At 39.7% G+C, this 12,172-nt stretch overlaps 1 protein-coding gene across 14 annotated transcripts in view; it reads left to right on the top strand.

Moving 5' to 3' along the window:
• Window positions 1-6,483, top strand: part of FGFR2 (fibroblast growth factor receptor 2) — a 95,510-nt gene extending 89,027 nt beyond the window's left edge. For all 14 annotated transcript variants that reach the window (XM_072039854.1, XM_072039864.1, XM_072039856.1 and 11 more), the window contains 3 exons: window positions 8-145; window positions 967-1,072; window positions 4,738-6,483. In XM_072039854.1, coding sequence (XP_071895955.1) covers window positions 8-145; window positions 967-1,072; window positions 4,738-4,902 — 409 coding nt within the window. In that variant the 3' untranslated portion in view covers window positions 4,903-6,483. The remainder of the gene's footprint in view (window positions 1-7; window positions 146-966; window positions 1,073-4,737) is intronic.
• Window positions 6,484-12,172: the final 5,689 nt, after the last annotated feature.

Here is a 12,172-nt window from a genome sequence, read left to right as displayed (position 1 = left end):
TTTGTAGATGGTCATTTGGTGTGTTAATGTGGGAGATCTTCACGTTAGGAGGATCGCCCTACCCAGGAATCCCAGTGGAGGAACTTTTTAAGCTGCTGAAAGAAGGGCACCGAATGGATAAACCTGCCAACTGCACCAATGAACTGTAAGGACCCTTATTTGCTGTACAAGGACCCGAGGGGTGCAAACCGTCCTGCAATCGCACATTTCACACCCCTAGCATTTTCAGAATTGTTGACTCTGAAATTGTGGATATATGAGCATATACATGTAGATATATGTGCATGTGTATAAATACATAAAGAAACAGCGTGGGAGGGTCTCCAGGCAATCTCTGATAGAGGACACTTGTTTACACACCCTTCTGTGTCCCTTTGAAAAGAGAAGAGATCATCTAAACTTCGTCAGTGTTTTTACACCCTTATTTTTGGTTTTAGTTCATAACACATGAAAATTCTTTAATGGCGCATACACTAATCCTGTGTAAGCTACATCAAGCTGTTTTTTTTACGTAACAAAATGCATTTGGGAACTGCATTAACATTGCATTATTTACCAGTGATAATGTGAGAGAGCTTTCCCTTTCTCTTATTTCAGTATAGCCCTTGGCTGTTTTTACTTTTTTTCCCCCCTCATTTTAATTTCTTCACAAAGGCTGCAATCCCTAACGTGACAAAATATTTAAGCACATGTAATTTAATACCATTGAAATGTCACAGAAGACTGTGGAATCGGGTCCACAAAGAGGAAATTTAGACACTGAGCCAAGTAGAGAAACAGAAATAGAAATGCACCTTCAAGGGAAGTGACAGCATTGCATGGTTTTGGGAAAGACAGTGGTCCATGTGTAGGGCTGCGGGCTGCTCACTGCCTTGCTTGTGATGAAGAACACGGGCTGCATATGAAAAGGCTTATGAGAAGGACGTGTGATTTTAATTAACCCAAGAAAATGTGCATTTCTTACAGCTATATGATGATGAGAGATTGCTGGCATGCTGTGCCTTCACAGAGACCAACTTTTAAACAGTTGGTAGAAGACTTGGATCGGATTCTCACTCTCACAACTAACGAGGTAGGTAAATTGTTTCCCTCCATAAGCTGCTGATCAGGATGAACGGTTCAGGAGACAGATGGAATTTATTCAGTTATGAAATCCTGCTCAAGTTCTCTTCTTGTTCTGTTTGTTGCTGTCCTCCGAGGTTACACGCAGCTAAACTATGCATCCTATGAAATACTCGGTCTCTTGCCATTATGCCTTGGTTTATGTAACAAAACAAACACATCTTTAAAATGTTTTTGTTTATTTCTCTTTGCATCTTTTGATGTTTTAGCGGAGCAGTATCCAAGGAATACACGTGGCAGATTGAGAGGCAATGTTTATACTTCAACATGAGTTTCATGTGACGGAGAGGAGAGTTGTTCATGGTGTTTTTCATTTATCAGCTCAGTCTGATTCCCAGCCGTGATATCTAGGTCAGAAGAGAAGAAATCGTCAATGGTAGATTTCAGATTGTGTGTCTGAGAGTGAATTAGGTTCACTGAGATAGCTCTCAGCGGAGGGAACAAGAACCCACAGGGAGCATGTGAACAGCCATCCAATTATCCAAAGGTCCTGCCTCACACTGCTTCAGGTTGGGATATATGAATGCAGAAAGGTTTCATTTGAATGGCATTCTTACAGAGGTCTGGAATATTATTAGTTTTAGCAATGAACATGCTGATTAGTGTATTCACACAGGAATCGGCTCTCTTCCCGCTAAATCACACGCACCTTTGAGGAAGATCACAAGTAATGGAAATGTTGACTCTTTTGGTGGATACTTTTTGAGAGAAAATCCTGGTGTCCCAGAAATGTGTTACAAATTCCTGTGATTTCTGACAAATGATAATGACAGATAATGAGAAGGAGGGGGACAAGGCACTGCAACGAATTCTTTGACCATTTCAGAACAAATTTTTCATATTTGCTGTGATTATAGCACTTCTTTATGTAGGGGAAAAAAGGGGAAAAGAAGGTTTGGATCACATGATATGTGTCACCGATATTAATTTCTGATTTTTCAGAATTGTCAGAAAATAACAACACAAATAAAATAAGAGGCTTTAGGAAAGCCTTTATGCTATAGACGTGACAGGGGAACCTGAGTAAGAAGATGCCATTTTGTATGAACATCATTAGCCTAGTGTAGTAGGCTTATGTTTCTGTTTGAAAAGATTCTTTGGCTTCAGTAGCAGCTATAAATTTATTTGGGTTCTGTTTTAAGGCTTACTCCAAAAAGTGTCACAGTGGCTTCAGCAACCACTTCAGCAGTGGCTCAGGCATGAGGCAGGAGTACATGCTCCTGACTGAGCCAGTCCTGTAGCTTGTGTACCATTACAGTTTATTTTCCCTTCATCCAATACCAGATGAATCTTTTTCTGCCTAATTTATACACGATTTCACAAGGGCAGTTGGCGGTGGGCTGGCTGCCACCGCAGAGTGCTTGGTGGCTTGGACTGGATCTGCGTTTGTGAATTCAAGAGGGAGGCTCTGGGCTGCAATTCTAAGCCTGGGAGAGGATATTTCTTCCTCTTGTGTGTTTAACCATCTTGCCTTCCCAATTTTGCACTGCTTGTAGACCTGGAAAGATCTCAAAGGTAACCTGAAAAGGCCTTTAAGGTTATGTAAATTACTTTGGGCTCAAATCATAGGAAAACAGACTGGAAAAACCTCAGGAACATACCCAGTCCATCTGATCAGAGTGCAGCAGGACGCACTATACGTTTGTCATCCCTGACATGTTTGTGTAACCTGTCCTTAAAGATCTCCAGTGCTGTGTTTGTGCATCACCCCGTGACAGTGCCTTGCTCTGTTTCATTAGCTTTACCTTTTGAAGTCTTTTTCCTAATATCTAAGCCTTCAACTTAAGATATTGTTTTTGTCCTGTTTACGCTGGATAAAGAACGCAAACGACTTCACTTTTGTTTGCAGCACACTTGATGTTCCTGAAACCTTGCCATGTTCTGACTGGGTCTGAGGAGAGCTCCAGTGTGTCCCATTGTCTATAGCTTTTGTGGTTTTGATACCACTGATTTTGAGTAATCTGCAGTTCTGCTGAAGGGCAGCTCCTTCATGCCTTGGTGTGACCGTACTGCCTATCCACTCCACAACTGCATCCCGCCCCACCACCAAATGACACTGTTGATACAGCATCAGCCTGAAAAACTCTCACCAACTCTGAAACTGGTCACCCAACAGCATCTTCTGAATTTGTGAAAGTGATTATTTTTGCTTAAGAGTCTTGCTCTTCACCCTGCTGAATCTTTCCCTCTTCCCCATGTTTCCAGAGTAACACCCACCATTTCCCAGAGCTGCATAAGCAGAAGTCACCAAGAGTCAGCCTCATGGCTGTGTTTTTGTATCAGCACCAGGAACCATCCTGATGTTGGGGACTTCATATGCCCCTGAATGGGACTGTGGCCATTTACGTGGGATGGAGAGGCTGGAGATGAGATAAGGGTCCCGTTGTGAGTTCTGAACTCATGGATGGGTTATATTAAGTCTTTTGATATGACAAGCTGTGTCTGCAAGCCCAAGAGAAAGCTGTTTCTTTAAATGCTGGAATACTTTCTCCTGTCTAGAAAGTGCTCGATCATTTCTGGTCACATAAGACTGGGCTGCTTATACATGAATGTATGCCAAGATTGGCTTTGTGGGTCTCTGAATGTCTAGGCAGCAAGATAGAAGTAATCATCGATCTGAACTGCTTTCCCTTGCTGCCGACTGTTTTTTTGTGAGCATTTTTAAACTTCTATTTTTCCTCCCTTTTAAAATGATGCCCATATTTAGGGAGTAATATGGTAATGATTGAATTTCTGACTTAGGGAAAAAAAAAATGTTAACCAAAGAACAAAATTACCCCAAACCTAAGCACAGCAGCATAAAACAGTGACTGAGGTGGAAGACTTGTCTCGTCTGTATGATCATAACTTGCGGTTTAGCAAATGAAGAGATTGCATTTAAATGAATGCAGCTGCCTTTAGAAGTTGAAAGAGAAGGAACATTTCAAGGGGAAAAATAACTTTATTCTCCTGCCAAAACTGTTGTTTCTAGCAAAAGAGCCTTAACCCAAAACTTGGATTCAGCAGATATTATTTCCTTTTTTAATGACTGCCTTGGTGATGGCTACTCTTGGATGCAGGCGTGTGCGCACACACAGAAGAAAATGTAGCAAGAAGGCAGATCTAGAGAATTTAATTTTCTTTTCCTTTTAATTCTTTTTTGCACATATGCCACTGCATGTTTAAACACAAATTTAATATCACAGAATATAAAACAGATATTTAAACTGACCAAAGGAATATAAAGTTGGAAGTATCTTTCCCTCTCCAAATCATTACCATGTGCTAAAGAAAAATGGTTCTATTTAGGATGAAATTTCATTTTTATCATTGTAAGTGAGAAGTCCTCTTTTGATGTGGTTGGCATGTTTATTCCACTGATGCGGCTAATGCGGGTGATGTTGGACTTCACCAAAGTACTGTGTTATTGGTTTGTGTTTTCTTTCTTTGTTCGAGCTCCTTGTTTCATTAGATATTTGAGCAACAGGCAGTTTTGAATGCAACTGCTTTAAGGAAATGTCTGTCATTTTTAAACTGTTCTTTTACCCACTGTGTGATCAAGTCAAATCTGAGCAGTAGTTACATGCTTTTGCCAGTTTTATGCACTGTTTAAAAATGCAATTTATTTTGTTGCAGGAGTATCTGGACCTCAGTGGACCTCTCGAGCAGTATTCACCTAGCTACCCTGACACAAGGAGTTCGTGTTCTTCAGGTGATGACTCTGTTTTTTCTCCCGATCCAATGCCTTATGAACCTTGTCTTCCCAAGTACCAACACATGAACGGAAGTGTTAAAACATGAAAAGGAATCATACAGAGGAATAAAGGAACAAGAACATCAAGCTACCTACCATATACTAAACAAAACCTTTTCTCCAGGACCTTAATGTTTCTGCTTGTACATATGAAATATGGAAGAAAAGAAAAAAAAGGAAAAAAGAAAACTTGGAGGAAAGCAGTCAGATCCTACAGAAGAATCTCAAAATTTGCAACTTTTAATAAATATTCCCAACAAAGAAGAATGTTTATGAGCTATATCTAGATCCTCATCCCTCTCAATTTTCTGGCTTACCATAAGCTGCAACAGACTTTGTACAATGGACAAGTTGGACTTGAGGCAAACTCTGTGTCTGCCTTTCTTGTTTATTTTGTAATATTTGGAGAAAATATATGTTGGCACACACTTACAGAGCACAAATGCAGTATATAGGTGCTGGATGTATGTAAATATATTCAAAATATGTATAAATATATATTATATATATTTACAATGAATTATTTTTTGTATTGATTTAAAAATGGATGTCCCAATCCACCTAGCAAATTAGTCTCTTTTTTTAACAGCTATTTGCTAAATGCTGTTCTTACACAGAATTTCTTAATTTTCACCATCCAAAGGTGGAAAATACTTTGCTTTCAGGGAAAATGGTATATCATTAATTTATTAACTAATTGGTAATGTACAAAACAATTAATCGTTTATAGGGTTGTTGTGTTTTTGTAATTTAAATGGCATTTCTATGCAGGCAGCACAGAGAACTAGTAGATATATTGCTCAGACTTTACTAGTTTTCAGATCTTTTTTTTTTTTTTTTAAAAAGAAATATTTACAGTATATAACTAATTTGGGGAAATTAAACTTTTGATTTATTTGTGTTTAAAAACTTCAGTGTCAAATGATTATTATCAGAACCAAATCCTTTAACAAGAATGTCTTTTATTCTCAAAACCTGTCACTTTAACAACTTAACTCTTTAGGCAATGACAAAAAAAAAAAAGAATCATTTCACAAAAAAAAAAAAGAAAAACTTAAAATGGGTTTTTAAAGCAATGAAAGTCATTAATTTGTCTATAACCATAGCAGAATGTACTGCTCTAAAAGGAGCTGAGCTTCTACCCTGAGTTGCACATGCATCAAATTAACTAGATTTCTCTTCTCTGGGTTGGATAATAGGTTCCAGATCTTTTGGCCTGGATCTTTTGCATTTTAGACTATCCCTCTATTGTAACTTAAGTTAAAAAGAGAGAAGTTGTTTATAATGACAATTTGCCATAGAATATCAGCATCTTTTTAAGGGATTAATTCATGCTGACTCCAGTATTTCCTTCTGATCCATTCCATAACAGTAGGTATAGCACTGGCCTCTGCTAAAATATCACTGTTGTTTGTATCTTTGTACGGAAGTCTTGTGTTTTTTCTTTCAGAACACTTACACTGATACGGCCATGCAATATGAATGCAAATTACACTGTTTTATGTTTCTTTTTTTCTTTTTTTTTTAATTGGGTAAAAAGTATTAAAATCTGTTAACTTTTGTACTGACAATAAAATGTTTCTACAAATATTAATGTTAAAATTACAAAATAAATGTCATGCAGCTTATTTTTCCTAATCGTTTGTGTCATACTAACTGGTTTCCTGAGCACCAAGTGATGGAATACATCCAGAAATGCTTCTTTCTGTCCTTATCGTAGATCTTCCATTGCCAAGTAATTCCTTCTGGAATAATATTTCTGCTTCTGCCTTATAAAATGTCGACTTATGAATAACATGGCTTATTTGAGTAATATATGTACAATCTCTGGCATTTGTGAGGTGAGGCAGCATTTGCTGGAAAATGCTTTGAAAGGTTGGAAGTGTTCATGGTGTAGACAAAATATATTCCCTTGTTTATTTAGTCAGCTGTAGCCTTATTAGCAGCAATGGTAGCTACTGTCCAACAGAAACCTCAGTATCCTTAATGACATGGTGTTTTTAAGGTTCTCTTACAGAGCATCAGGAGATCATAAATCTTGCTGTGCTCATATTGAGATGAATTTTAAAGCAGCTTACTATTTCCATATCTTTTAAAAATAAAAGTATGTAAAGACAAACCTAATGGAAAGGAGCTGTTAAATAATGTAAGTTTGTCTAGTTGAGCTGGTTTAGTTATAGAGTTATAGGCTTTTTTTTTTTTTCCTTGTTCATATTTGTTTTATCTCTCAAAGTGTTAGATTTGCACCTTGGAGATAGACCACAATTTTGCAAACGTTGGCTGAAGTGTATTACACCATTTGCCTTTTCCAATTTTATGGTGTAATCCCTGGATTAAGCTTTTATTCTTTTCTGTTATCTAAAGATTTTCTTCTCTGTTGCCTGCTGATTAATTTCCTTCTATGAATACACTGGTTGGAGACTAGGGCACAGAAGCACTCAGTTTCTGCTGGAAAAGCAGAAAATTGAACGTGGAGTTGCAAGAGGAAACTAGGCAGCAGAAAATAAACCCCAGCATTTGTGCTTATCCAGAGAAGATACATTCTTTATTACCACGACTACCTTTGGCTCTTTCATGAGAAGGAGAGGTTAGGAATTTGGATTGCTGTCTCATCTAAAAATAGTTGCCATTGATGACATAGGAGCAACAATGAAGAATAGCTCTATGTCAGAAAATGAGTTTATATTGATGTGGGTAGTAAGGATTATGTTCTGTGTATAATCACTGCTTCCTGCAGCATCTAATTGTGTCTTGTCTCTCATTTAGGTATTGATTCAAATCAACTCTGTTTTTGTATGAGAATATATAGACGTAGAAGTCAGGTTTATTTTGGCTTAAGTCCATGAATAAGCTCCTGTTGCCTGTTTTGTTTTTGTTTCACTGTTATACTGTACTACAGCAAGTAGCATGGGCTATACTCAGTAGATAAGACAACTTCTGTCATGCTATCTGTTGATGTGATATCATTCAGTGTCTGTTTTATGTTAAGCTTTTACAAGAGTAAGTTGAAATGTGTGTGTTTCAAAGTTGTCAAAGGACAAGTAGGTTTATCATTTTATTTCTGGAAGTAACGTGTAAAACTGTAGAAAGCCAGTAATTTCGATTTATCCACGAAAGGGTATTCAGAAAAGAGCACTTCAAGGTTCTGAGATCTGGAGGGCATCTTTCTAGTGAAAGCTTGAGCTTGCCCCACGGTCCTCTGTGGTTCCACAGTGAGCAGAATCCAGAAATCGGGTGAGCTGGCTGCAGTGGGCTCTCCTGTCCTCCACGTCTGTGATAGGAAAGCTTATGTTATACTACTTTACTATCCTTACATACTTGAGAGAACAACTGAAAAAAAAAAAAAGTTGCTATTTACAGAAGGAAAAAAGAAAGCCAGCCAACATGTACTTTTAGAAGGTCATCTGTCCATCTGTAGCCAGGAGGTTTTCTCTATCTGCATAAATTCATCTAATTATAATAAAAATATTTCATTGATTTCCCCCTCCTCCCCCCCCCAGTAAATGTAATAAATTTGCTGTGATGAGACATAAAGCGTAAATTACCTCCAACAGTTTGTGCTTGGAAAGGCTGTCAGCCCTTCTGTGCCTGTAAACATGTCTGTATATTTCTGAACTTTCACCAATGTGTGTCCTGAATGTCACGTGCAGCTTCAATGTGGTAGACTCTATAGAGCACGCCACCCACACAACGCTCCTATTAACCATGTTTTCCATGAAACTCCTAAAAGGAGAGAAGATTGAGGTGTTTCCTTTACAGGTGTGCCTGGAGATACAACAAGGGTTAAGAAGCACCAGTTGGTTCAGGGAATTTCTGTCTGGCGCTATAAAACAAAAGATTCACGGTGGGAGCAATGTAACGTTGGGATGAGCTGTCTGGAGAAGTGATGAATTCTGCCTCGATGTAGATTTTCAAGACTTGGCTTGACAGGGCTTTGATAATCTCATCTAAGGCCCCGCTTTCAACACAAGGTTGGCCAAGATGATTTCCGGGGTCTCTTCCAGGTTAGCCTTTTCTCTGATTCTGCAAATCTGCATTATTGGCTACATGTAACCCCGGTCTGCAGGGGAGTTCTTGAAAGCTGGAGTGGCTTGTGTTGGATTTGTCAGGGGGATGTATTGTTCAGTACGTTCAATTTAATGATGCACTTAATGAAACTGAGATTGTCCGCTATCGAGGCACTTGAATTTTAAGAGTCAGATCCTGGCTTGCCTTTGATTATTACAGCAGGCCAAAGACTTTCTGACTGAATTCCTGTGCAGTGGAAAACTGCACAGTTTTTGTCAAAAACTTTAAAGTATGAGTGTCTTGAGAAAGATAAAGTATTTTGACCTTATCAGAATGGCATGACTCTATCAGAGTTATCTTGTCAGAAGGAAATGATGTCACTTTATGTTGAAATTATTTAATAGGAGATGATAATATATGAAGCCAAAGTAAAAATTTAGTATTTTGATTTTTGTCCAAACAGAATGGTAAGACTAACTCAAAGTGACACGCAAGTCCTGCAAGTAATTTTGCTTTTAAAATGTTTTCTTTCCAGTTCAGGCTGAAGATCAATTTTGTTGTTGTTGTTGTTGTTCCCCCTTCCCCTCCAAGTACCAGAATTTCTTGAGGAAATTTCTGATGTGCCAGGTGTGGCACAATATACCCAGAACCCCTGATGGAAGTGAGGGCAGCAGCCAGTGCCTCGGGAGGGTTTGTGAGGAGCCCGGTACCACCACCATGTGCCCTGGCAGAGCTTCATTACTGGACAAGCTTTTCCAAAGACACAGAGGCTTTCCAAGGAGGACTAATATTTCCCTGAGGCAGTGGAGCAACTCATCTCTTCTGCTATGGCATCGTGCCTTTGAATTGTCTGAGGCAATAGGGAGAGAATGGAGACACAGAGCAGCAAACAAGAGCCCTGGTGTCACTGCTTTCTGGAGAAATCTATGGCCTGTTATACTGGAACCAAAGTGAATTAAAATTTATGGGGAAAAAAAAATCAATACTGCCAAGGACAGTTTTAAAGACATCTCAGGAAAAGGTAGCCAAGGTGCAGTATTTTGTCTAGACATGTTTCCCTGCCACAGCTGTAATTTTTATTTTTATTTTTTTGGTCTATTCAGCAGCATACATTACTTTCCTTTCCAAAGGTTTGTTGCCACAGAGATGCACAAACTGAAAGCCGAATGCTGCTATATTACTAAATTCAGAAGGTAGGGGATCTGAGATGGGATTGATGGTCAGGGCTGCATCCACGTCTGGAAGGAGAGGGCGTGACACCACTGGAGAAAATGGAGTTGCATCTTCTTACATCATCCCTGACGGTCACTCCTAAAGATTTCAAGTGTGATGTGTTAAGCCCTAAGTGCCAGTCGCACTTGGGAACAGTTTATCATGGCAGAGGCTTCGTGCCAGTGCATCTGAGGAAACGCTGGCCACGTGGCCCTGCAGCCTGCCTCTGCTGAGGCTTCCCGGAGAGCAAACGGGCACAGCAGCAGGAGGACACCTTTGTTCTTCACTCTGACTGGCTGGATCACACCTGCAGTCCTTGAAAGAGAACTGAATTTCTTCGCACAAAATGCATTCGCTGACTTCTTATACATTTCCTCCACCCAAGCTTTCTGTAGCAGCTTTCTCAATAGCAGCTGCCTCCTGCCACCAAAATTATTACAAGTACTGCTGTTATTTCTGGAGAAGACAGGGCCCACAGTGCCTGATTCCCACGTGCACAAAACTAGTTGGGAGATGAGGGATGGTTTTGGTGCAGGCATCATACCAGTGGTGCAGAAGATACACGCAGAGGCCTTCAACTAGAAGGAGAGTGATAGTCAGCAACAAGCAAGCAAAAAGCTAATACATTATGAGGTGAGGGAAGAAACCTTGCACAGCTGGTACTGGCTCTTAATTCAAAGTGTTTCCCTGTGAAACTGCTCATTTCCTCCTCACCAGCTCTGGGAAGCCACCAACCTGAGTGCCTCTGTGCTCATCTCCTGCGGAACTGCCAACAGGGTTGAAATAAGCATATAACTTGCCTGTTGTATCCAACTTTTCTGAAGCATTTTCTTTCATGAATCCACACGCTTCTTTCCAGCTTTAGTAGCTATCTTTATTTTTCAATAAGATTTTTGAAAAAGTATTTGCATTTCTCAGATCACAAATTTGTGGGAAAAACAAGGGTTTCTGCTAAGAAATTGAATTCATCTAAGGATTGTAAATTCAAAAAAATATGCCTGTCTTCCTAAATTTCTATTTTTCTCATTTAAAATTTCCAAGGCTTTTTTTCCTGATTGATGTTATAGCAAATGGCAGACTTCTACAGCTGATGTAATCTAAGCCTTTACTCACTGGAGAGGAGATGTACTACTTATTTATCAGCTGTTCAATGAAGTGTGATCCATTAGTTTGTTTTTTAATATTCTGTAGCCTTTTGGGGCTATTTTCCAGTAGAAATGGATTATTTATCTCTAATTATCTGTAAAGACTGGATCTGTATAAGAATTCTTGTGGGTCCAGCCCTATAGATTGCTAAATCATGATGTTAATGTCATTTAAATGTTCAGTAGTCATATAATAGATGTAATCATGACAGGGTTTTGGAAGATTCAATAAAAATGTAACTAACCAGAAGAAATTCCGAAGGAGAAATGTTTTTATTATGCAAGTTAAAAGCAGTTTTTCCCTTAGTATTTGGCAGTGCTTTGCTTGCTCCTCTCATTTGACTTTTTGCATCATTGTTCATGAATACTCTGCGGATCCTCATCTGGCTTAGTAATTGGGAAACAACAGTTACACACAGGGCAGTTCCAACCAGTCTTAAAATCACCCCAGAATTTCGTGCCTCATCTCCCTTTCAATCCCCGCTGTCCTAAAGACAAAGGATGCCACTCGGATCCAGGCTTGAGGAAACCATCGATTCCCAGGCCTCTCTAAAAGCCTGCGATCGGTATTTCTCCACGTATACAACCTGGCTTCGCAGCTTCATGAAACGAGAGCTGAACTCCCTTTTACTAGGGCAATAAACAAGAAGAGAAAATCTGCTGTGGTTTTCCTCGTGCTTTGTTTCGCCGGTTGCAGGCAGATGAGAAGTACGGCAGCAATGCTTAGCTGCCGGCCGCAGCCCTGGGCCTGCTGTCTGCCTGCGGAGCCTCCTCCTGCCGCCCTCACACCCGCAGGCCCAGCCCCTGCCAGAGCGCACGCCACATCAGTAGTTGGGGAACATACGGCCTCAAAGGCTTGCGTATGTGTTGAGACTTCTTTGTAACTCGACTACAGACAGCCGCTGCTCCGTTCATCAGCCCCCTCTGTTTGACAGTCGGTAGATTTATGGCA

Source organism: Anas platyrhynchos, chromosome 6 (assembly GCF_047663525.1).
Source record: "Anas platyrhynchos isolate ZD024472 breed Pekin duck chromosome 6, IASCAAS_PekinDuck_T2T, whole genome shotgun sequence".
Taxonomy (NCBI): domain Eukaryota; kingdom Metazoa; phylum Chordata; class Aves; order Anseriformes; family Anatidae; genus Anas; species Anas platyrhynchos.
The sequence above is the reverse complement of the archived record's forward strand: the minus strand, read 5'-3'. Positions and strand labels throughout refer to the sequence as shown.